Source organism: Rhincodon typus, chromosome 18 (genome assembly GCF_021869965.1).
Source record: "Rhincodon typus isolate 14 chromosome 18, sRhiTyp1.1, whole genome shotgun sequence".
NCBI lineage: Eukaryota > Metazoa > Chordata > Chondrichthyes > Orectolobiformes > Rhincodontidae > Rhincodon > Rhincodon typus.
The window spans coordinates 22,692,103-22,717,417 of NC_063349.1; the positions used below are offsets into that span (position 1 = coordinate 22,692,103).

The 25,315-nt window shown below is 38.6% G+C and overlaps 2 protein-coding genes and 1 long non-coding RNA gene across 4 annotated transcripts in view; 2 read left to right on the forward strand and 1 right to left on the reverse strand.

Annotated features, from left to right (window-relative positions):
* itfg2 (integrin alpha FG-GAP repeat containing 2) overlaps positions 1-10,200 on the forward strand; it is a 65,473-nt gene extending 55,273 nt beyond the window's left edge. For both annotated transcript variants that reach the window (XM_048607756.1, XM_020525103.2), the window contains one exon: positions 9,883-10,200. In XM_048607756.1, coding sequence (XP_048463713.1) covers positions 9,883-9,992 — 110 coding nt within the window. In that variant the 3' untranslated portion in view covers positions 9,993-10,200. The remainder of the gene's footprint in view (positions 1-9,882) is intronic.
* An 8,350-nt stretch (positions 10,201-18,550) lies between these two features.
* Positions 18,551-22,016, forward strand: LOC125485357. Its single transcript, XR_007264108.1, has 3 exons — positions 18,551-18,571; positions 18,677-18,740; positions 21,203-22,016. It is a non-coding gene; the product is annotated as an uncharacterized LOC125485357 (long non-coding RNA).
* Positions 22,017-22,091: 75 nt separating this feature from the next.
* The window catches only part of nrip2 (nuclear receptor interacting protein 2), a 51,785-nt gene continuing 48,561 nt past the window's right edge, over positions 22,092-25,315 (reverse strand). Inside the window, exon 5 of the mRNA XM_020525045.2 lies at positions 22,092-24,658. Coding sequence (XP_020380634.1) covers positions 24,545-24,658 — 114 coding nt within the window. The 3' untranslated portion in view covers positions 22,092-24,544. The remainder of the gene's footprint in view (positions 24,659-25,315) is intronic.

Sequence of the window (25,315 nt, forward strand, 5' to 3'; positions counted from 1 at the left end):
GCCCAAAACGTTAGCCTTCCTGCTCCTCTGATGCTGCTTGGCCTGCTGTGTTTATCCAGCTCTACACCTTGTTATCTCAGATTGTCCAGCATCTGCAGTTCCTACAACCTAGTCTCTGACCTGCTTTTATAACCACGGTATTTATATGGCTAGCCCGGTTCAGCTTCTGATCAGTGATAACTGTAGGATGTTGATAGAGAGGGATTCAGTGATGGTAATGCCATTGTATGTCAAGGGGAGATGGTTGGATCTTCTGCATTTGGATATGGACTGCTTCAGCATCTGGGAAGTCATGAATGGTGTTGAACATTGTGCAACCTTCTCTATCTCTGACCTTCTGTTAGAGGGAAGCTCACTGACAAAGCAGTTGAAGATATCTGGGCCTAGGACACTACCATGCAGAGATATACTGGAGCTGATATGATTGACTTACAACAATCACTATCGTCTTCCTTTGTGCCAAATAAGACTGACTCCAAATAGGGGAGAATTATCCCCTGATTCCCACTGCATTGGGTTTTGCTAGGATTCTTTGATGCCACACTTGGTCAAATGCTTGCTGTTGCCCTTGATATTTTTGCTAAGCAGATGGTACTTGGTGGGACTGTTAATTGCATCTTCCATCACTTTACTGATGATCAAGAGTAGATTGATGGGCAAAAACTGACTGGGATTGGACTTGTCCCACTTCTGTGTGCAGGACATACCTGGGCAATTTTCCACATTGTTGGGCAGATATCAGGTTGGACTGGAATAGCTCGTCTAGTAGTGCAGCAACTTCTGGAACACACTTCTTCAATATTATTGCTGGAATGTTATCAGGGCACATATCCAGTGCCTTCAACAGTTTCTTGATATCACGTGGAGTGAATTGAATTAGCTGAAGGCTGACAAGGGTGATGCTGGAGACCTCTGGAAGAGGCCAAGGTAGATCATCCACTCAGCATTTCTGGTTGAAGATTGTTACAAATGCTTTACCCTGACGTAACCTGAGCCACAACCAATCTGGAATCCTTTTCCAAAGAAACAATGATTTACTTTGCTTTCAGATAGGGAACCTGGATTTTGGACGGGAACAGTCAGACGACCTGCATCTAGAATGTTAGATATACACCTCACTTTCCAGCTCAATGGAAATGAGGCTGAGAGTTCAAAATTACCCCACAGCCCCTTCTCGGCAACTGACAGATGAATTATGTTGGAAAAGCACTTAAAGTGTCAAAATTGACTCTCTTTCAGCTGAAAATAACATTTATCAGTATCCAAAACGTTCATAAATGTTTTGTAACTGTATATTTTAAAAGGTACTGAGTTCAGAACAGAAATGGTTGGCACAGGGTTATATTAAGGGCACGTAGTTCTTTCAGGCAGTCCCTAGATGTTTTACTAATTTGGGAGAATTGCAGTAACGTGAGAGATTCCTATTTCATCTAAAAATATTGACTGTGGGAACAAGTTTGTTGTTTGACATTTACCTCTTTAAATTCAGAACCCAGCTGTGCCCCTGGTTGTTTCCCTTGAGAGCCTTCAAATTATATTTTTAATGTAAACAGTGTTAGAGGGAGAAAGAGAAAATAACATTTTAAAATAGCATTGACGTAAATGATTAGCCACGATCTAATTGAATGGCTAAGCAAGCTCGATGGACTGAATAGCTACTGCTGCTCCTAGGATCCTTTCACGCATTAACTTGTCAAAAAGGCCATATTTTGAAATTTTCATATTAGCTAATATTGGTTCTGTGAACTAATGTTCTATTTATATAAAACTAAATGGCTAGGTCAGTTCTAATTGAGCTCACCTTTCTTTAATTATGCTTTTCCACTGGTTTGTTTATGAAATATTTCATTTGTTGCCATAATTATGGCTACGTATTGAAAACTTCACACTAGCCCTTCTAATCATCTTTGTTTTGATACCTAAACTCCATTTTAAGTCATTTTGAATTGAATAGTTTTATCATGAAGTAGTCAATAAATTACTATCCATTTATTCTTTGGATATCCTAGGTACCCTAGCTCAGAACAGGACATACAACTGTTTTTGTATCTGTCTACATTGCTACTGCTGTATCCTCATTCTCTAAAACTTTCAGTTTAGGTTTTGGCCTCATTCCATTCCATCCCATCATTGAAACATTCTATCAGCTGTAATTGTCCTTGTACTGTAATAATTTGTCTCCCTCCCTTCCCTGGGATCATTCCTCACCCTGAGCCCGTAATAGGACTTCAGGCTGGGGACCTTTCAGCCAAGAACACATTCTACCATATCTATCATGGAGGCTGTACATATTCCACAGCATTGGTGGTACTGACAGAGGAGCATCACATGGCCAGACTGTTAGCTAGATGACTTGCACATCTCCAAGTTGGAGAACAGAGCTAAGACCTTGAACAGGGCTCACCAACCTCAACCACTACCACCACTGTCTGGATCACTTCAAGCTTGCTGAGGAGCTCTGTGACTTCCAGCATGGTGTTGAAGCAGGGTGCCATGAGAAAGATGGTGCTGACCAGCACTACAGTCAGCTGGACAAGGATCATTGGCTGTATAAGAAGAAGAGGGCTGAGAAGCTGTCCACCAGTGGAGGAGGTAATCAATAAACTGGTCAGCGAAACATACATTGATCCCTCCTAGCATGTTGTCAATTCTTTGCTGTACTGCTGGGAATGTAGAAGTATTCCCTGTATTGTTTTACCTGTGTTGTTTGCATTTTTGTTACATATTGTGATCAAAAATCTCGGGTTGTGAATGCATCTCTTGATGTTACATACATATAGACTGGATAACTTGCTCCATGTAAGTAGAGGTCTCCAGGAACATATCTACTATTTAAAATTGAGAGATTCCTGTGGAATCATGGTAGCACACAAGCCGACAGCCATGCTACAACAAACACTCTCAAGGATTAAAGACTCTATACCCACAACATGCAGAACCAACGTAGTTTACAAAATACCATGCATCGACTGCCACAAACATTACATCGGACAGACAGGAAGGAAATTAGCCATCAGAACACAAGAACATCAGCCAGCAACAAAACGACACAAAGCACTAATATCAGTACTGTCAGTCAATGAAGGCCATCTATTTAACTGGACAACGTAGCCATAGTAGTCCAAGCCAAACAAAGACATGCATGGGAACTCCTAGAGGCATGGTTCTCAACCTATAATGCAATCAACAAACATAGAATTGGACCCCATATACAAGCCTATACAGAACAGAACCGGAAGTGACACAACTCGTCGTAACAGACTGGACAGTATAGGTTTCAAGTGGAGTAGAAGAACATCGCTTCATCAGAGACCTTACTGATGATGTTACCTAGCATGGTGACGAAACGTCTGAACGAAAACAAGACCAGCTCGGCAAGCAATTGAACAACCTCAGTATTAGCTATTACTTGTGGATTTGGCAAGAAGAAAAATCTTTATTGTAAGTGGTTATAACCTGAAACTCTAATGGAACACTCTATGGTTCTATATTCTGATCTTTTCTAAGAACGCAAGTGGGTTGTGGTCTTTGGAGACTAGTAACTTCCCCAAACGATTGGTTGCATGTGCTTCAAACTGTTGAAAAGTCAGCAGCAAGCTTAAGTCCTCCCTTTCAATGGTCAGGCAATTTCTTCAATTTATATTAAGCTTCTTAGAGAAATAGCTAACTGGTTGTTCCACATCTGGATGTTCATCTTTAGCGGCATTGTTCCTATCCCTGTGTCATTGGTGCCATTAGTCACATTGAATGATTTACTAAAACTGGCTCATTTATCAAAATGTCCTTCAACTTCTTGAATGCCATTTGGTAAGACTCTAATTGTTTGGAAGTCATGTTTTTCTTCAACAAATTTGTCAATACTATTGCTAACATTGGGGACTGATTACCTGCAGAAGCCATACATACACCAAAATCTCAGTATTATTCCTTTGTCTGGAGTTTACAAAAGTTTATTGTTGCCTGAACCCAGGCATCTCATGGCTTCAGAGTATGTTCTAATGAAGTGACCTTGTTCTTGGCCACATTCATGATGAGGTTAGCTTTGGCTAGCTTTTCAAACAGTGTTCGTCAAAGCCTGACGTGATCTGTCCAAGTGTTGCTGTATATCACTGTGTACAACTCAATTATTAAACTAGGCAATCTCTTGCCTGGTCAACCTTCAAAATACAGACAGTGTATTTTTCTTATCAAATGTTTCAATGAGCTCACCTCTCTTTCTTCTAAAATCCAAAGTATGGAGTCTCAACCTGTTTAACCTTTGCTCAAAAAGGCAATTTCTTCAGTTTATCTGGCGGATGATGTAGCACCTTATTCAAACCCACCAATGTTTCTGCATTCGCCAGCTTCACGGTTTAGTCTCAATCTGAGAAGGGATACAACTTATCAGTATTATCAGCTAGACCAGTTACGTGTTCCAGAAAGTGTACAGACATAAATCATGAGCATATCTAGGTAATGAAGCTGGTTTAAACTAGGTGTTTATTTTGTGCCCCTCTTCCGTGTCCTTTCTACTGCTTTCACATCCTACATCATGCATGGACATGGTAATTGGAAATAAGTAAAGGTGAATTTCGTAATTAGAGGGAAAAAAATTCAGAAAGCCTTTGGAGAGCATTTACAAACATATGAATACTCGGCCCTTCAAGCCTTCACTACCATTCAATAAGATCATGGTTGATCTAATTTTAATCTCAACTATCCATTCCGGCATACTCCCAATAATTATTCAGCCCTTGGTAATCAAGAATGTATCTACCTTTCTCTCAAAAATATCTAAGAATTCTGCATCCGCTGCCTTTTGGAGAAAGTGAATTCCAAACTCTGTGATATTTTTCCTCCTCTCTGTGCTAGATGGGTCTCACCAATGTGCTGTTTAATTGAAGTTTACCCTCCCTATTCTTGCATTCAATTCTCCTCCCAAAATTTGTTTTTAATTTGCACATGGAATGTGAGCACCACTGGCTTGCCATTTATTGCCTGTCCCTAATTGCTTTTGAGGAGGTGGTGGTGCGCTGCCTTCTTGAACAACTGTAGTCCATGTGCTGTGTAGGTAGAATGAATACAAAAGCCTGGACAATAAAACATACCATTCCATTAACTTCTCCTGATTACTTGCTGTACCCACAAACAAACCTTCTTTGACTCCTGCAGGAGGATTCCTGAATCTCTCTGCATCTGAATTCTGCAACCTCTTGCCATTTAGATAATGTGCATTTTTAAAAATTTGTTTCTGCCAAAATGGACAATTTCACATTTTCCTACAATATACTCCACTTGCCAGATCTTTGCCCGTTCACTTAACGTATGCACAGCTCTTTGTAAGCTGTTTAAGTCCTCTTCACAATTCATGTTCCTTAACGTATCTTTGTGTCATCAGCAAATTTACCTACCACACCTTTGGTGCTTTCATTCAAATCATTTACATAAATTGTAAACCGTTGAGGCCTGAGCACCAACCCCTGTGACACACCACTAGTTATAACCTGCTAGTCTGAAAAAATTTATTTACTCCTGTTCTCTGCATCCTGTTGGCCAGCCATTCATCTGTCCATGTTGAATATATGTTAACACCATCAGTTTTTATTTTCTGCAATAACCCTTGATCTAGCACCTTATCAAATTTGTTTGGAAATCTAATTACAGTAAATCCACTTTTTCCCTTTTATCCAAAGCGCTTTAGAGAAGTCCATTAAATTATCTAAACATGATTTCTCTTTGTCAAAACCACGTTGGCCCTGTCTGATTACTTAAAACTACTTTGCCATGTTATAATGTCTTATATAACAGCTTTTAACGTTTTAACAGGTTCATAGTTCCTTGAAAGTAGCGTCGCAGGTAGATAGGATAGTGAAGGAGGCATTTGATATGCTTGCCTTTATTCGTCAGTGCATTGACTATAGGAGTTGGGAGGTAATGTTGCAGCTGTACAAGACATTGGTTAGGCCGCTTTTGGAATACTGTGTGCAATTCTGGTCTCCCTGCTATAGGAAGGTTGTTGTGAAACTAGAAAGGGTTCAGAAAAGATTTACGAGGATGTTGCCAGGTTTGGGGCGTTTGAGCTACAGGGAGAAGCTGAAGAGGCTGGAGCTATTTTGCCTGGATCATCAGAGGCTGAGGAGTGATCTTATCAAGGTTTACAAAATCATGAGGGGCATGGGTAGGGTTGATAGGCAAGGTCTTTTCCCCGTGTTGGGGGAGTCCAAAACTAGAGAGCTTGAGGTGAGAGGGGAAAGATATAAAAGGGACCTAAGGGGCAACTTTTTCACGCAGAGGGTGGTGAGTATATGGAATAAGCTGCCAGACGAAGTGGTGGAGGCTGGTACAATTACAACATGTAAAAGGCATCCGGATGGTTATATGAATAGGAAAGGTTTAAAGGGATAAGGGCCAAATGCTGGCAAATGGGATTAGATTTATTTAGGATATCTGGTTGGCATGGACGAGTTGGACCAAAGGGTCTGTTTCCATGTAGTATATCTTTAAGACTCTGTTGAGTTACGTTAGTTACAGTCCAATTTAAAGAAACCTTCTCTGAATCTCATGAGTTTTGGAAAATTTAAACCAATGCATCAACTATCTCACTACTTTTGAAATCCACCAGGACCTGGGGACTTGTCAACTTACAGTTCCAACAAGTTATTCATTACTTTAATTTACTTTACTAGTTCCTTGGCAGTTGTAATTTTCTTAAGTTTTCTCCCATTCAATTCTTGATTTACAGCTATTTCCAGGATGCTACTTGTGTGCTTTCTAGTGTGGACCAACATACAATATCTGTCCATTTGTCTGCCATCTCCTCACCATCTATTGCTAGTTCTCCAGGCTCATTTCCTATAGAACTAACACTTGCTTTGTTAACTCTTTTTCTTTTTTAAAAAAATCTGAAGCAACTTTCCTACCTATTATTATAGTTTTGAATAATTTTCTCTCATACTCTAATTTTTCACTCAATATTAATTATTTAGTAAATCTTTGCTCTTGTTTTCATGTTCTGTCCAATATACTGACCTGTTGCCTATCTTTGAAGAATTATATATCTTTTCTTTGAGTTTGATACTGTCTTTGTCTTTTTTAGTTAACCATGCATGGTGGGTCCAACCCTCAGAACTTTTCTCCTTTGTTTAATGTATCTATACTACACCTTCTGAAATTTCCCTTCCAATGTTTGCCACTGCATCTGTATTGACTATTCCTTAACCTAAATTGGCGGTTTGCTTTTGTTAGCTCTGCTTTCATGCCTCCATAATTGTCCTTGTTTAAATCCAAAATAGTCGTCTTGGACCCACATTTCTCTCCCTTAAACAGTATGTCAAATTCAAACATACTATGATTGCTGCTACCCAGCAGTACATTCACTATGAAGTCAGTAATCAATCATATCTTGTTGATGGAAACCCAGTCTAGTATAGCATGCTGTCTGGTTGATGCATAAACATGCTGATTTAAGAAAATGTCCTGAAAATATTTAATTAATTCATCTAGATTACTTTTTGCCATCTGATTTTTTTACCAGTCTTTTTTACATTAAAATCCGCCGTGATAATCACTTCTGACAAGCTTCTATTGTTTCTTCCTTGACACCCTGTCCTGCATGTGTTTATTGTTAGTTTATTTAAAGGCATTTCAATCCATGAGCAGCCAAATTGAAGGTTGACAAGACTGAAAGGGTTAAGCAGCAAATAGAAATAGATAGAAAGGTCAAACAAGTTGTGGAAAAGACAAATAATTGACTCCTGCCTTGAAATGAAGGGGTCTGAATGAAATGATTGCAATTTATTGTCCTTTAAAAGAACTAAAACTTAATGCCCGTTCTAGAGTTAGGATTTCTAGCTAGCAGGATAAGTCTGATCATTTTTCTGGGTCTGAAAATGGTGATCAAATTTAAGGTGTCAGTTGTAGGAATGCCCAAATAAGGTCAATGTTAAACTAATTAATGTTGTTTATTGGGAGCCTGAAAAAAAACCAAACCCAACTAGGCATTGGGTAAGGAACGTGGTATTGTCTGATTTGAAATGAGAACTGGGAAAATTCAAGCAAAGTTTAGTAAATATGGTAACAGCTCCTGAGACTACTTGCAAAACAAGCTGTGGGGCAATTTACTGGAAAATTCCAGGCATGCTGCCGTCAACTTACATCAAGACATGGGAGATTTTCCAAAAAGCTGACTGATGCGCCATTAAGCTCAAAAGATCATTCTCTTGTTTTGACCCTACAGAAAGTAATTTGATTTAATTTTGAGTGACCAAATAGAGAGTATAAATGTAGATGACTTTTTTTAAAGTGCAAAATTCAGATGTGTGGTTCCTGCTTTTCGAGCCCAAAACAGTGCCCACAGTATGCGCGCACAATTTTTGCAGTGAGTTAGGCTGGACATCTTTTGATGAGGATGTTATGCATGTCCACCAGAGGTATACAGAGTAGGCAGATCATAACAATCAGTGTAATGCTGATTACATGCTAATGCCACCATTTTGAAATTCAGTTTTAATCTTACATCACCTCAATTTTAAAAATCTTTAATGGAATGTGTGTGTCACTGATGAGACCAGAATTTGTTTTCTATCCCAGCTGTCCTCATCCTGAGAAACTTACTAGGCCTTTTCGTAAGGTAGTTAAGAGTCAACTATATTACTGTGAACTTGGAGTCATAATTGGGTCAGAACTTCCCTAAAGAACATTAGTGAGCCAAATGCATTTTTACAAGAAGGAATGATTGCCTAATGGTTAGCATTATTAAGACCAGTTTATATTAGAGATATATTAATTGAATTTAAGTTCCACAAGTTACCATGATCAAGTATTCGTCTGGGCCTCTGGACTACTGCTATTTTCAGTGAGACTACCACTTGACAACTGTCTCCATAATCTCTTAATCTCACAGCCTTGATCACTTGTTCAGCAGCAGGGAGGACCTCAATCAGAACCATTCAAAGAAATTATCAACTACTTCCATGTTAGCTTCCGGTTGGTTTATATCAGCTGATGCTACAATTATGCAAGCATTTTGTGGTTTCTAAAGTTGAAAATGTGTATAGGGACTGAGGTGGCAGATGCTGAAGGATTTGTCTCAGCTTCCACACAAACCATTTTGGTCCAGCCATTCCTGATGTAATAGGATCCTCCTTGGAATAAAACATGGCCAGAAGAATTAGCTGAACGAATTTAGGGAAGATGGAGGGGAGAAGGAGCCTTGGCAGGAGATCATAACCACCCAGGGTGCTCTGTAGACAGTTCTTCAACCTACCTAAACCGCAGCAAGGAATAGTGTCTGAAGTTACTTTGCTATAGTAAGGACACTGTTATGTTCCCAGCTGATGTTATTACTGGATAGTTTAGATCTCAGACTGAAACCTAGCTGGTAGATCATATTTTTTGTTTGGCTTTAAGAAAGTGGTCTTTCAGTGAAACACAAGCAAGTAACCCTGCAGATTTGATTTTAATAATAAAACAGTATTTTATTACACAATAAAAGAAGATGAAGTAGAATTAAACATAACACGAAAAGACCAGAGAGGATTCTATTCTCTAACAACAACAAAACATTTCAATGAACCTTATAAAGCGAAGCTTCTCATATTATTTATAAAGGTCAACTAATCGCATTGCTCATTGTGCCTTGCTTATTCTATGCACTTTTAATAAATTCTGCTTCTGGGACTTTTGGTTCCAGAAATCTATTTGTGGCTTTACAGTTTTGGGGTGGGATTTAGATGGTATCAGCTTTTAATCTTTACTGTCTAATTATGTTAAAAAGATGTTTTATTCTGTTATTGAAACTGTACCCTTCTTAAACTGGCTGTCTTCCTGAAAGCATGATAAGGAAATTAAAGGAATTATTTAAGAAATAACTCATCATACTGTTTTTGACTCTATGTATTTCAGATGTAAATAACAGCAGTGCCGTCCAAGCCATGCTACACCAGACACTCTACTTTCCTGACCAAATTTTGGGACATGCCAACAAGGAGGATAAGCTGCACAGACCATGTTAGTTAGGACTGTCTGTTCAATCTTAAACTATTGAGGGGAAAAATGGCAATGAATGCAAGTTTGTATTAACTACATTGGTAAACCAGCAGGACTAGCTTCTCATTCCTCCATGTCGCAATCCTGAGACCTATGGATAAACAGTTAAGGACAATTTTAACCAAAGGAGAAGCATGTTATGGTTATGCAACAAGTAAATAAAACTGAATTCTACATGGGACTTAAGAGTAATCTATATCAATACTTGCAGAGGAATAGCAGCCCGAACTAATGTTTCTCTTGTTATAAATAGATTCATAAAAGTGAATAACATGTTTTATTGTTTTCTTTCCCAATTTAAAACATCTGAGTGCCATGAATTGTGTATGTCCTAGCAGAGAGTATGTGACAGGAGAAAGAAACAAGGCTTGCAACGCAGTTTTAATGAGCCACAAAGCCTTAAGGTGCTCTGTGAAATGTAATGCTCTGTTTCCAAGTCTTGACCTTGATCAGATATTGCCAACTGTTGGAATCTTCCAAAAGACAACTTCGATGTTCATCATCCAAAATAAAGACGGTGGGTGAGTTCCTGAGCTGGAAGGCCCAGGGCACTGGACAAAGGATTGGCCCATAACAGAGGTATTAACTGCCAAGACCAACAGTGGAACCCAATGGCCTCTAAAATGAAGGTGCCTTCAGAAACCGAATTAGTGTTTGAAAATTCAGAATTCCTGCAACCTATAGAACTGTGGAAGGGAAAACCCCTTTTACAGGAAAGGTTGTGAATGAAACTGTATCTTTACACTTCTGTATGTTCATGTAACCATTGACAGAGGTTGATTGCTGCCAGCCTCCCAACCGAATAGGGGAGTTAGTCTGACATCAGAAAGATCCTGGCAATTTCGTTAATTTGCCTCCATTAATCTAATTGTTGTGTTGACACCACCTCCAGCAATAATGCTTGGAGGCAGGAACTCTAGAGAACCCAGTTGATGCTTAAGTTTCCAATTTTGCTTCCAGTTCCATCTCTTTGTGATTGTGAAGTTTCTGATCTAAGGATTGTTAAATGAATGTCCAGACCAAGATAGCTTAAGCAAAAAATGGAGTGCAAAGGAGAGTAAGTTGTAGATCTAACACTTAAGATGTCAAGTTACTCTAGAGTAACAAGATATGAAGGGAACAATATACTTAACTCTATTCATTGATCAATTTATCATCAAACACTACATAACTTGCTATAACCTCAATACCCTTGTATGCCATGTTCAGTTTTGGTTACCAAGGCATTTTTGAAGAAATATATCAAATCATAGAGACTCTGACAGTTCAGAAAAGACCCACAATGTTGTTTCACATGAAGAGAAATGATTTATGCTGCAAAACCACAGGAAATTGTACAATTTATCCTGAGAACATACAAACATGCGAAATAGCAGAAGTCAACCATTTGGCCCCTTGAGTCTGCTCATTCAATTAATAAGATATCTTGGTTCCTGAAAAGGTGACCCTAATTTTTCCAAGGTGCCTCCCCGGACTGACCCACAAGAAGAACCATCCTTTCCCCGTCCACCTTATCAAGACCATTTAAAATCTTTTCCACTAATCAAGTTGCCCTTGCTCATCTAAATTTCACACGTTATACCTTCAAAGAACTCCAACAAATTAGTTAAACGTGATTTTTGTTTTGACAAAACCATGCTAACTTTTCCCAATTACTTTATTTTCACAGTTGTACAGCTGTAATCTCTTTAATGATCGATTCTAACACCTTCCCAGGGCAGACGTCAAGCTAACTGACCTATAGTTCCATGCCTCCCTTCCTTTTTGAATAGATGGGTTATATTTACCACTTCCCAGTCCAATGGAATCTTTCCTGAATCCTGAATCTAGGAAAATTAACACCAGTCCATCTATTATCTCATTAGCAATCTTTCTTTTAAGAGCTTAGGATGAAGTTATCTGTTGACCTCATTAGCACATAAGGAACCTTTGCCCTTTTACCAAAAACAAGAGGGTTCCACTCGTCCTTACATTCAACTCCACCAGCCTCTGCATTCAAAGGGTTATCCTCCATCATTTCTTCCACCTCCAGCAGGATGCCACCACCAGACATAGCTTCCCTCCACTGTCAGTATTCCACAGGGATGATGCCCTCCGTGACCCCTTCGTCCTTTCCTCCATCTCTCCAAATACTAACTCATCCCCCATGGCACCTTGCCATGAAATCGCACAAAGTGTAACACTTAGCCATTCCCCTCCTTCCTTCTCATAGTCCAAGGCCTCAAACATACCTTTCAGATGAAGCAGCGCTTCGCTTTTACCTATTTAAATTCAGTCTACTGCAGTCGCTGCTCACAATGTGATCTCTTTTACTTTGGCTTTTTAGAATAGCTCTGTTCTGTCTGTAGGAATGACCCTGATCTCCAAGTTGCTTGTCATTTCAAAAAAACCACTTTACCCTTATGCTGATAAGCACAATGCAAACTCAAAAAACAGCATCTCATTTTCCATTTAGGTATTCTACAGTGTTGAATTCAATAACTTCAGAAATTGAGTGCATTATATTTGTCCTCTATTTTTCTTACATTCTGTGGCCCCCTACCTCAGTTTCCCCCACAACTGTGTCGTGTAGGTCTTGTTCATTTTGCACTCGATAGAAAGAACCAATTCTCTCCCTTTAACACCTTAATTATCATAGAATCATAGAACCCCTACAGTGTGGAAACAGGCCCTTCGGCCCAACAAGTCCACACCACCCCTCTGAAGAGCATCCCACCAGACCCATTCCCCAAGACTAACCCACCTAACCTAAACATCCCTAGACACTATGGGCAATTTAGCACAGCCAATCCACCTACCCTGCACATCTTTGGACTGTGGGAGGAAACCGGAGCACCCGGAGGAAATCCACGCAGACACGGGGAGAACATGCAAGCTCCACACAGACAGTCGTCCAAAGGCTGGAATTGAACCTGGGTCCCTGGTGCTGTGAGGTAGCAGTGCTGACCACTGAGCCACTGTGCCGCCAATTTACATGCATTTCTCATCTTTTTTTCTTCCTTTCTCCACCATTAACAACCTATTTGTCTTTTGCAGTGGGCCACTATACCATTTGCCCTCTTGCTCCTCCTCTACCTCTATTAAAAAGTATTAAAAAGAACCTATTTTCCAACACCTTTCAGTTCTGAAGAAGAGTCATACCAAACTCAAATCATTAACTTTGGTATCTTCCTCCACAGATGCTGCCAAACCTGCTGAGTTTCTCCAGCAGTCTCTTTGTTTAGTTTTGTCTCTTTGTTATTTTTGTAGCATCTAGTCTCAATAGTTGATGCATTCCTAGATTTTTTTTCTCTGTCCCTTCCTGAAATTTTAAAGTATGCTGGAATAATAGAACAAAGCAGCGCAAGTTAGAATTGGTGCAACAAGATTTTGGAATAGAAGACAGACAAAAACAACTTTACATGCAAAGACCAATCAAGATTGAGTGGATAGTGGAGATGAGAATTCATTCAAGAGACAAGTTACGTTAGGAAAGGAATATACATTTTTCTTTTTTGCCATGGATGAGCTAAGATGAGCTAAACTTTTCAGTATTCTGCCATTGTAATACATCCCCAACTTATTTTCAGTCTTACCTGATCTTGTTACAGTATGAATAGATCCTTTGGAGAACAATCAAATATTGAAAGTAGTATTTGAGAATATGCAGAGTGCAGAATTTCCATTAGCGAACAAATGGAATGATGTCTGCAGGGGAGAAAAGTTATTAGAAAATAGGAACATGAGTAGGCCATTCAGCCCTTTGAGCCTGCTCCACCATTCAGTCTGATCATGGCTGATCATCCACCACAGTACCCTTTCTTCCCATATCCTTTGATCCTTTTATCCTTAAGAACTCCATATATAACATCTTCTTTAGGACGTTCAATGATTTAGCCTCACCTGCTTTCTGTGGTAGAGAATTCCATAGGCTCACCACTCTCTGGGTGAAGAAATTTCTCCTCATCTCAGCCCTAAATGGCCTAACTCCTATCCTTAAAATTGATTCCTGGTTCTGGATTCCTTGTCATCAGGAACATCCTGTATCTACTCTGTTTAGTCCTGTTAGAATTCTGTAGGTTTCTATGAGATTCGATGAGAAGTAAGGCCTGCTAGAAAAAGATGGTTTATCTTAAGATGGATGATTTTTCCAAATGTGGACTGGGGAGAAAACCATCACTTGAAGTATATATAGAGAAAACTGGCCTTAGAGGTAACCTTAACCCTAACACACACAATTCCTGGACAAGTTAGTCAGGTGAATCTCAATCCAAACATTCTCAAACTAAAATAGCCCCAGTTTCTCCAAACAGATCAGTTATGATCCTATCAAATGGCAAAGTAGGCCTCCTCTGCTGCTAATTTGTATGTTTATATAAAATAGTGAAGGAAATGAAAATGTTAATCTGTAATGTTACATAAGATAAAATTTAAAGAATGGGTCAAATTGAAACCTGTATTTGGTAAATTTAAAGTGATATGAGGACATACCTCATACAATGAGTAATCAATGCTTTATTCAAGTTCACTTTCTGGTCAAGTAAAATAGTAAAAAAAAGTAGATGCAGGTACAGTTACATTTAAAGGACATTTGGACAGGTACATGTATAGGAAAGGTTTAGAGGTTTGTAAATACCTCTCATGCTTACTTAACCAAGATAGTTTTGTTAGACAACAGAGTTTTACACTACACTAGGTATAATACATGAATGGGACCTGAGTATATCTGACATCCAACCTCTCCATGAACCTAAATGGCATAGAGAGCACATCTTTTCATTATTCTTCATTTTGGATCGTAAATGAAAATGAGGATAGGATACTGCTTTAAACCAAGGGCTGTGGAAGGAGTTTCTGCACGTTAAAAACGAGTCACTGGATCTCATTGTAAATTGTGTTTGCATTGTTACTTTATTTAAGTGGTGGGAGAAGGGGTCCAAGGCACTACGGTGTGTGCGAAGCAAGACTTGTCCAAGTCCCGATTGCTGAATATTTTGTGCAATTGAGACGAGTCATGGAAGCCAGGAATCATCAGCATGACGACTGTCTCCGGACAGGTGGACAGAAAGTGTATAAGGAATTAGAAAAGGGAGTAACCTCCAGACTGCAACAGGGAATATGTTTTTTTTCTCCATCACACTCTGCATTGAAGTAATCAAACAAGGAATATAGCTAACTACTTTGTCCTACCAGTTGCTATAAGTTGTTGCCTTGAACCAGTAATTAAAAGACAGAACAGATGGTGTGCGAATTACCTTATGTCTGCAGCAAAGAACTGAAAGAACTTGGAAAGAAGCTGCTTGGAAATCAAAAGGACTTCTTTTATTCACTTGTGGGAAATGGGTATCACTGCCTGGGTCAACATTTATTGCCTGTCCCTAGTTGCCCTTGAGAAGGTGGTGGTGAGCTGCCTTCTTGAACTGCTGCAGTCATGTGATATAGGGAGATCCACTATGATGTGTTTGTGAGGGAATTCTAGGATTTTGATCAACTGACACTGAAGAAATGGAGACATGTTTCCAAGTGTCTACAAAAGCAGGTTAGAAGCTAAGAATAATACAGCAAATAACTCACTTCCTGATTCTCAAAGCCTGCCCTAAAAGGCTCAAGTGGGGAGTGTGTTAGAATATACCCCAAGTCCCTGGATAGGTGCAGCTCCAACAACACTCAAAAAGCTTGACATCATCCTGCTTTATTGGCGCCATGGAGTCCGTCATACAGCACGGAAACAGACTCTTTGGTTCACTCGTACATTTACCAAATAGAGGTTTCAATTTGACCTATTCTTTAAATTTTATTTTATGTATTTATTATTTTATACAAACATACAAATTGGATGAGAAGATCTGCTGCACCAGTAGATAAGATGGAAACATAATGAAGTTTGTTGGACAAGTTATCGCCATTTTAAACAATATATAGCAAGTTCTGTAATTAAGGTCAGTATTGCTACATTTTAAGAACAGCTTCAGAGTGTTGTCGTATCATTTTATTGTGCTCCCTGGAACACTTGGCATTTGAGAGTTGTTTAAAAAAAAATTTGGTAGGGGAAATGTTTTTCACCATTCAGACACAGTATCTTGTTCATTGTAGTTAGTTTTGCAGGAATGTTTGTACATATGGCTTCATGAACGATGTTAACATTTTTTTGATAGTCCTTCCATAGAATGCAGTCATGGCTTTGCTGATGGAACTTCTCTAGTGTGTTTATGTATCGCTGATACAGAGTCCAGGTCTCGCTCTAATACAGGAACACGGAGATGAAAACTGCTCTGGACTCGAGGCCTTCTGCTGACTTGGGGATGTCTTTGTTGTCAACTAATTTGCTGGCGTAGTTTATAGAATGCTGAGCTTGCACAGTTAATACAGTGTTTGGCCTCCTTGTTAATGATGGTCTTGTGAGATAGTTGGCTGCCAATATATGGGAAATGCTGAACATATTCAAAAATCTCTCCTTCAACATATGGAGGTGAAATATTCAGCTGACTAGGACTGTTTTGATATATTGTTTTGCCAACATTCAGGGACAAATCTCTTGTATGCAGAATTAAAAATTGTATGCAGAATTAAAAATTTTGTGAGTGGCTTGTAAATCTGGCGCAGAGTTGGCAATATGCAGTCATTGGCATAATGTTGTTTATTTATATCTATGGAAATATAGAAGATACAAGCAGGAGTAGGCCATTCAGCTTTTGAACCTACTTCTCCATTCAGTTTGATCAGGCAATGTGGTGGTCAGCTTAGGTTTGGCAAGGAGCCATCTCGGGTTAGAGTTTCAATCTAACCAACATTTAATACTCACACCAGAGGACAAATTATATTTTTTGAGGTGAACAACCACAGTCAGTTAGATTGAAAATAGTATGGAGGCTGTCATGTAGTACTGTTTGACACTGGTCCTAGATTTTGAAGGTGTCTGTTTCAGAACTGCCACTCAAGACAGTTGCAGTCATAACATCATATTGCAGGATTGTGATGAAGTTCCTTGAACATCCAAAAATCTCTGGAGGACAATCCACACAGCTTCACAATTTATTGAATCGGTTGCTTTTGAGTCTTTAACCCTATTACCAAAAAAAAAGTCAAGTTTTGAAAACATTGCATATATACTTATATTTTCTGACATTTATAGATTTTAGTTTTGTGGTAATTTTTCTATTCTGTATTCTTTTATTCGGAACATCAAACTCTGACAGGATGTAGTCTTCAAGTTTTGACAATCTCCCATCCATCTTGTAAGTCTGTTTCTACTTTTTGTTTTGCTGTACCATAGGCCATAATTTTCAGCTGTTTCACTGATCCATTTTGAATTTTTTTTCTAATGAAGTCTTTCCATGAATAAATATTGTGGCTTTATTTTGTTGATCAATGAACACTCTGCCACATTCAGATTCATAAATAATTACTTAATACTGGACCATGTGGAAGTTTACTTTCTGACAAAAATAGAATTTTTTGTATTCATTTTGAAATGATCAAAAAAATCAATAACGATTTTCATTTCTGTGTTAATATCCAAAGTAATTGTGCAGAAGTGTTCTTGGATGAAAATTATTTGTTCTTAGTCTGATTATGCCCTTAAATGAAAGAGCTGTTTCTAGAAAACTCCATGATTGAGTATAGAGCTCCCTCCCAGCCTCCAGCTGCACACATCTTATTCATATGAGCATGAAGAACAGTTGATCAGAACAAAAATTCAGAATACAGCATGTGCTTCCATCTATCTTTTTCAGGAATCAAAAATAGTGTGCTGTCACTGAGGAGATTTGTTACAGAGATCTTTCCTTTTTCTTTTCAGACCCTGCCCTTTCTCCATACTTCGATCTTTTTAGTTAAAAGCTCTGAACTCTTTGACATTAGAAATGCTATAAAAAGGTATCACACTGCTGCATTAAAAATATCAGAAGTAACTTATTGGTATGATTATGATGATAATTAGTGTTGCAATTAGCAATTCATTTCAGCAAACAATTTAAACCTGTAAACAATGAGGGAAAAAGCAGAGCATAAATCAAAATTCGGGCTATAATATTGCTGTTTATGTGTGTAGGATTGTCAGCCTCGGCCATCAAAAATGCCAGAGCATACAAGAAAATTAAAGCTTGGTTAGTGGGGGTAGGGTCAGTGCCCTATGGCAAAACTTTTCTAAAAATATGTTTTGTCTGTATCTGGATTACTCCAACTCATTCTTTTCCAGGCGTTCAACATAGTAGAAATTCTTATCCTACTATCATAATAATGCATATTTTACAATATTGAAACCAAAAGTACCCCTGCTTCATGCCGTCTTGGCTTAATGTGGAAGATGCTGTTAGTTGGTCTCATCACAATGGCATCAAAGTTCTTTTTGTCTGTCCACTGCTGTCTGATCTGCCGAATGTTTCCGGCATTTTCTTTTTTTTAATTTGCAGCAAATAGTGTTTGGAACCAGGTTGATCTTGTTGACTATAAGATCCTTGATTAGCGTTGTTAACCTGGGCCAATCAGGAAGCCCTGGCTGACCAAGATAAACAGGGGATTCAGAATCTCCTCAGTTCAGGGACTGACTCTGAGCTGGCTGGCCACAGTTAGTGTATTGTACACATGTAAATAAGGGGTGACTTGATGACGGGATACCGTCCTCTGTGCAGTTATTTCACCACAATATTTCACTTTTCTCTTGCCAATATAGATGTTGATTTGGAGTTATCTACAATATGGTGTTACAAGATCGTCCATGAGAAGGGCAGCATCAGGTAATTAATTTATCCTTATGATTCAGATCACTGCAAGTAAAACTTTTCAGCTCAATCAGCAAATCTGCTGCCATGTAAACAAACAATTATTTTAACATGTTGACTGTTAACAGGATCATTCTATTGTTCAATGGCTCAATCAATAAAAAGTGTCCAGTTTGGGACTGAGTCAAATATCACTAATGTTTCAAGTTCAATTTCACTTTTTGAAAGTTTTTTTTTGCGTGTCAGACTCACTTTCAGTTTGTGCTGAGGTAGTTGAATGCAGCTGAGGGAGGACTGTAAGTCTGAAATTGGCCTCAATGTGCTAAAAATTACCTTTATCCATTTTATATTACCCATTTTACATCTATAAGATGAATAAAGGTCTTCACAAGCAATCTTATTTCAATATCTTGAAGTGGGAATCTCAGTGATTTGTTTATGCATTTCTAAATATTAAAGTTGATAAAAGCCATCTTCTGTACCCGCCAGAGTTACAGCTGAGGTTTACAATTCTAGAATAACTGATGATGAATGTAGTAGAAAGTGAATATAATTAGTTTTAGTGCAGGGTCTTTGTGTTTTAAAAAAATTTAAAATTAGGAATTATGTCCTGACAGTTGTGAACAGATTACAGATGCATTTGGTAGCAGCCTTTTTAAAATGTGCCCTGAGATCACTAAATCCCAGCCCTAGGACTGTTTGGAAGGGCATGTTGAAGGAACTTCAGTGAATTACTGCAATCATTCTTGAATTTGGTGCACATTGCTACCACTGTGCATTGGTAGTAGTGGGAGTGAATATCTAACACAATGAGGGAAATGCCAATCAGGCAGATGGCTTTGATTTTGAATGATATTGAGCTTGAGGTTGTAGACATGCTCACCGAGCCGGTGGGTTTCGTTGCAAACATTTTGTCACTCTGCTAGGTAACGTGGTCATTGCGCCTCCGGTGAAACGTCAGTGTTCTGTCCCACTTGTTATTTATATGTCTCGGTTTGCTGGGGGTGTTGGTATGACTTCTGGTTTTGTTTCTCAGTGGTTTGTACACAGGGTGTAGTTCAATGTGTTGGTTGATGGTGTTCCGGTTGGAATACCAGGTCTACGGGAATTCCCTGGCGTGTCTCCATTCGGCTTGTGCGATTATCGATGTGTTATCCCAGTCAAATTCATGTCCCTTGTTGTCCATGTGTAGTCAGACGAGTGAGAATTGGTCTTCCCCAGCCCATCCTCTCCTCTCTATTTCTGAGCTCCCTTCCCCTTTGCCATTTCTTGAAGAAGGTCCTGACCGGCAGCGTCGGCTTTCCTATTCCTCTGCTGCCGCCTGGCCTGCTGTGTTCCTCCAGCTCCACGCTTTGTTACCTCTGACTCCAGCAACTGCAGTTCTTGCTATCTCAGAGAATTGGCCATGTCTTTTGGTGGCTAGTTGGTGTTCATGTATCCGTATAGTCCTCAGAAATTGCAGCATGACATCATTCCTTGCACCCTGCACAAGTGCAGGTACTCTTGCATTTCTGGAGATGTTTTGGTCTGTAGAATCAGGATGATAAGCTAGTTAGCATATCACAAAGGCACTTGAGTAACTGGTGGAAGCTGAGACAACTGAGGCTGGACGATGGACGGAAAGCCAAGCTTCAACAAGCCAATTGCTGTCACTGCAGCAGGACATGAGGAACATTTGGTGGCGCTTTCAGAGTCCCACCAACTTGATGTCAAAAATCAATCCTCCTTGTTCCTGCTATTGGTAAAATCTGAATTGATATTACTGTGTCTTCATTCCAGCCAAACAAGATCCACTCTCATTTTACAGCTGGTCACTTCCCATACCCCTAGAACTCATAGCTACACCAATATTACCACTGTGGTATAGATACACTTCTGAATTAGTTTTGAATACGCAGTAATTTCAATGAATGAATTGTTGAAACTGCAATTTTTTTTTTTACAAGTTATCAGACCACGAGTTAACAAATTCTTGTTTCGGGGAAGCCTGTGATTTAGGAATCCAATTATCCTTCCAGCCAAATGCATTTGAATTCAGTGCCCTAATGCCGGAGATAACAGACTTCTCTCCATCAATCGTGGTCTTTTCTTGCCTTGCTCTCCTTTATTTGCCTTCTCTATTTATAATAATTTAATCACCTCTAACACACACACAAGCTGATAGTCATTCCTCTTTTGTATATTACTCATTCATAGCCATTCAATGTGTTTAAAAGTTTCAATGCTGCTGGTTCTGGCTGAAGCATTTGCACAATGACAACTGACCTCTATGCTGTTAAAATGTCTTCTAAGTCTTAAAAGTCAATGATAGATCTTTCTAAATTGATTTTCCTGCACTTGGGGCTATTGGATCATTTGAGTGATTACAGTAAGGGTGGAAGCAATGCCAGTGGAGCCCACCAATATTTTGATTTTTTTAAAAAAATTAATGGATTATGGATACCTTTATATGCATGTGCTCTATTTTCTTCAATCAGTGCCACATGTGATCCATCAGTTCTATGCACAAAGACAGGAAAATCTGCCCCAGGTAAAGGAGGATGCCGTAATATGGTACAGGATCTCAAGACCTGGGCCTGCGATTGGCTCCATACTGAATACTCAGTACTTCAAGGGGACAAGGAGAAAGTATTAATGAGTCAGTCTGGTCTTTGCTTCTAAGTGACTGATAACTGAGCAGCATTGGCAGAGATTCAGCTGCATCTTACTGGGAGAAAACGTTAATAATTGCAAGCTTGTGTTCAGTGAAAGTCACTGAATATTAACTGCAACCTTCTTGGTGACCTGAACAAAAATGTAGCAAAAAAACAATGAAAAACATGATTCTATCTGCTCACCAGAATGTATGGCAATAAAAAGACAACTGTTCAGGTCATTGAAGCCCAAAAACACTGCTGACTGAGCTAGCCCCATCTGTTCATGTATTGCTGCTTGTAGATACAGCAAAGATTTCACTGGACCCAATCAAAACCCATACTTTTGGTAGCTATATTTGGATATTACATTGTGCATAGCCATGGCTGCAGTTAGCAACTAATGTTTCTACAGATATCACCAAATCCAATGCTCCCTCCCACAGTTCTGGGACTTGAGCTCTAACAATCTGCATAATTTTGGGATTGCTGATAATGCCAGTATGAAACTGAGTAATGCTTTGCATCTCTCCAGTTGATCTGCCTGTTGTTGAAATGATGCTGACCAAATCTGAATTGTATGCTTTTCTGCCTAATGTATCTGATTTTATTTTATGCACCATACAATCTACCCTGTGTTGTGAAATCCCAAGAGCAATCTGGAGTGAATTACTTTCTGCATATGCTGATGGATTTATTTCAATTGAGAATTAGAAGCGCAGTTACACTCTACTGTTTTACAACACCAGTTTATTGTGACTAATAAAGGGCACACTAGAATAACAAGGTAACATACAATACTGTCAAGAAGACATTGATCAACAAACATTATTAGCTGATGCGTGCTTACTGCTGGAACGTCTGCCCTGGAATAATGCAATGTTGTAGTGGAGTGCTCATAACATTGATCTTGTATAGTATTGCAAAATGAAACAAACCACTCAAAGCATTTTCAAAAAGGATGTGATATCTCCAAAATCAAGTGGCAAGAATGTCTTGACTTTACACAATTTGATTTTGATTTTTCTAAATTCAATACTTACTATTATAAACCAATTTAATGAGTGACAAATAGTTCGGACTTGATCGCCAACTCACACCCCAAAATTAAATTCTGATCTTTTGCTTTGCTGTCCAATCTTTATTGTATAAAAGAAGCAAAGACTTTAAAGGAAATGGGGAAACATTTTCTTATTGTTTGCAGAAAAGTTGTCCATTTCAGGCACAGAAGTCACAAGGAAGTTGTCATTGTTTTGACGATTGGAGCGGCAGCTCATTAAGATTTAAGAGCTACATGTAATACAGAAATTTGTGTTTCACTTTGAAAACACGTGGAAACTCTGTACTATGTATAGGGAACGTGACAAGCTTAAACTTAAATTAGTTTCTCAGGTGAACAATTTAGAAATATTGTATATAAAAGTGTTCATGCTATGAAGGGGTGTATATATAAGCTATTTATCTGTATTACTAACATTTTTTTTTGAGTGTGTTAAGTTTCACATGCTGTATTGATAAATGTTAATAACCTTTTAAATTCTAATTTCAATAATAGAAATCCAAGTTTCCACCAAAACGCTACTGTACATGGTGTTAGGACTCAGGTCTGTAACATACCCTACTTTCCCACTTTAACTTCTTGCATGGGGGCATCAGGCGTTAATCTCAAGTCAATACTGGACAATTTATTCACAGAAAGGGAGTGAAATCACCCAGAGGTTAATCAGTTGCACAGCTCCTAACAGCTGCATTAACCATACCAGGCTTCAACATCATGTTGCCAAAGGAGATGAGAACAGGGACAAAAGGAAATAAAAATACAGATTTTTAAAAAATTATTATACATTGTTTGGTAATGGCTCTGTGTAGAAGGGAGCACAGTCTCCTTATTGATGGTTGCCGACTTCTGAAATGTTCAAAAAATACGAAGGTAAGAATATTTTCTATTTTTTTTTTTCATTTGGATGAACTGATAGTGTTGAACTGAAATATTTGTTGGCTGAGGTTCAATATTCCCACGTTGTTCTGAAGTCAAAGTGATCGATTTAAAGAATGTAAGGTAATGGATTTTTTTCACACAATGGGTGTAAATGGGAGAGGGCTATGTCTGTTGGAGTACAGATTAGTTACTAGTAAAAGATTTTAGTCAGGAAAATAAATGGGGCCAAGTTTGATGTGCTGGAATTCTAAATAATGAGAGTGAAATAAAAGAAAAATTCAGTTCACAGGAGTTGCATATAATAGCAGTGAATGGGCAATGATTTATTTGATGGAGTTTTATTTACATGAAACTGGCTGCAGTTTAAGGTGACAGAAACAGAAAGCTTCCATCCATCTGTTGGTTGTTGATCTGAGGGAAGAACTTCTTGACTGCTGAACTGAATCACGTTCAGATGCTGGAAACTGCTTACAACATCTCTCAAGGTTTTTGACAGGCTGCAGATGCTGCAGTACTTACTTTAGAAATTGTGTTGCACCTGAGCATTGGATTTCTTTGTTTTAAGTAGAAAATGTTAGAGAAGTCCTTTTCTATATACTTTCTTAATTGAGGCAAATCTGCATTGTATAGAAATATCAGTGTCATTCAAAAATATATTCACATTTGTCATTGATCATTTCTATTACAGTAAGAACTGCTATCAGGAACTTTCTGCTCACTGTTACTTCAACATTTCTGAATTTTATCAGATTGATTACTCCTCAAAAAAACCAGGTAGGCTGTTGTACATTTTGGTACAAAGAGCACAATTAGACTGGACAACCAAAAACAGCCATAAGAGGAAATAACTGTTCCAGTGATTTACTGTTATAGTTTATTTTTCTTAATTGCCCATTGCTGAAGCTATTTGATAAGAAGCAAAAAAAGTTACTTTTTCATGCCACAGTACACAAGGCTCAGAGCAGCAAAACAGACAACAAAATGAACAAGTCTTGTATTCCCAATACTATTTTGAAACCTGACACTGGCAAATCTTTTGGTGATTTGAGAGGATGATGGCAGGAAAGGAGAGGCAATTTATACAATTGTCCTTTCCTTATCTCAGCTAGCATTTCTGCTGCAGTGAGACAAGCCAAAGATTACAGCAGACACAAGGGGTCGAAAAAAGAAAGAGACCAAGAAACCTCATGTTGTCAATCTTTCATATGAGCTTCTTTTGTTCAAAACACTAGATTCTAGTTTGTTTTTCATTCTTTTTCTACCTCTTCATCATTCTCCTCCTCCTCTGACTCATTTAGGAATGGTAGTTGAGTTTCTGCTTTTCCCAGCAGCAGTGTTCCTCTGTCCAAGTCAATCACACACTGTGGGTAAGAAATTACATTTTTTTCACTTAATGTAATAAATATAGTGAAAATAATTGATCTGTTGGTTTTACTCCTAGTAATGTTGAGGAAACTGCATTGTTCACCAACTTTCATATAATAAATATACCCTTAGGCACGTCACAAAGGTAAAAATGTTTTCTTACCATCGCTCAAATAGAAAAGGCAACTGCAAGCTTGATGAAAGTTTAATTTTGAAGAGGCCGTTGAGAAAGGAGAAAGATGGGATGGTTTATGGAGCCTATTCATCAGGACTGGAAAAGTGGAGGGTACATAAATATCTAGTGAGCTTGCAATGTTTAGGGAACTGAAACTGCTAATAAGGATAAATGTTTTCGGGATGAGCAAGAAGTCAATGTACGTTAGGTAGGACAGTGTTGGGGGGCACATAGTTTGACAGGTTGCAGCTGGCAGGAATTTAAACCTGGAGATTGTATTGTAATTTAGCTTGATTCTTGCCTCTGAGTACATTGTGGGTTCAAATCTCTCAATATTCTGGAGACTGAACTGCATGTTGAAAATCTTTCTTTCATGTGAAATGTCAAATCACAGCCCTAATATCTGTCTAGATTGTCAGAAAATAACCATGGCACTGGAAAATTAGATTGTTTCGATCATACAAACCAACAGTGCTCC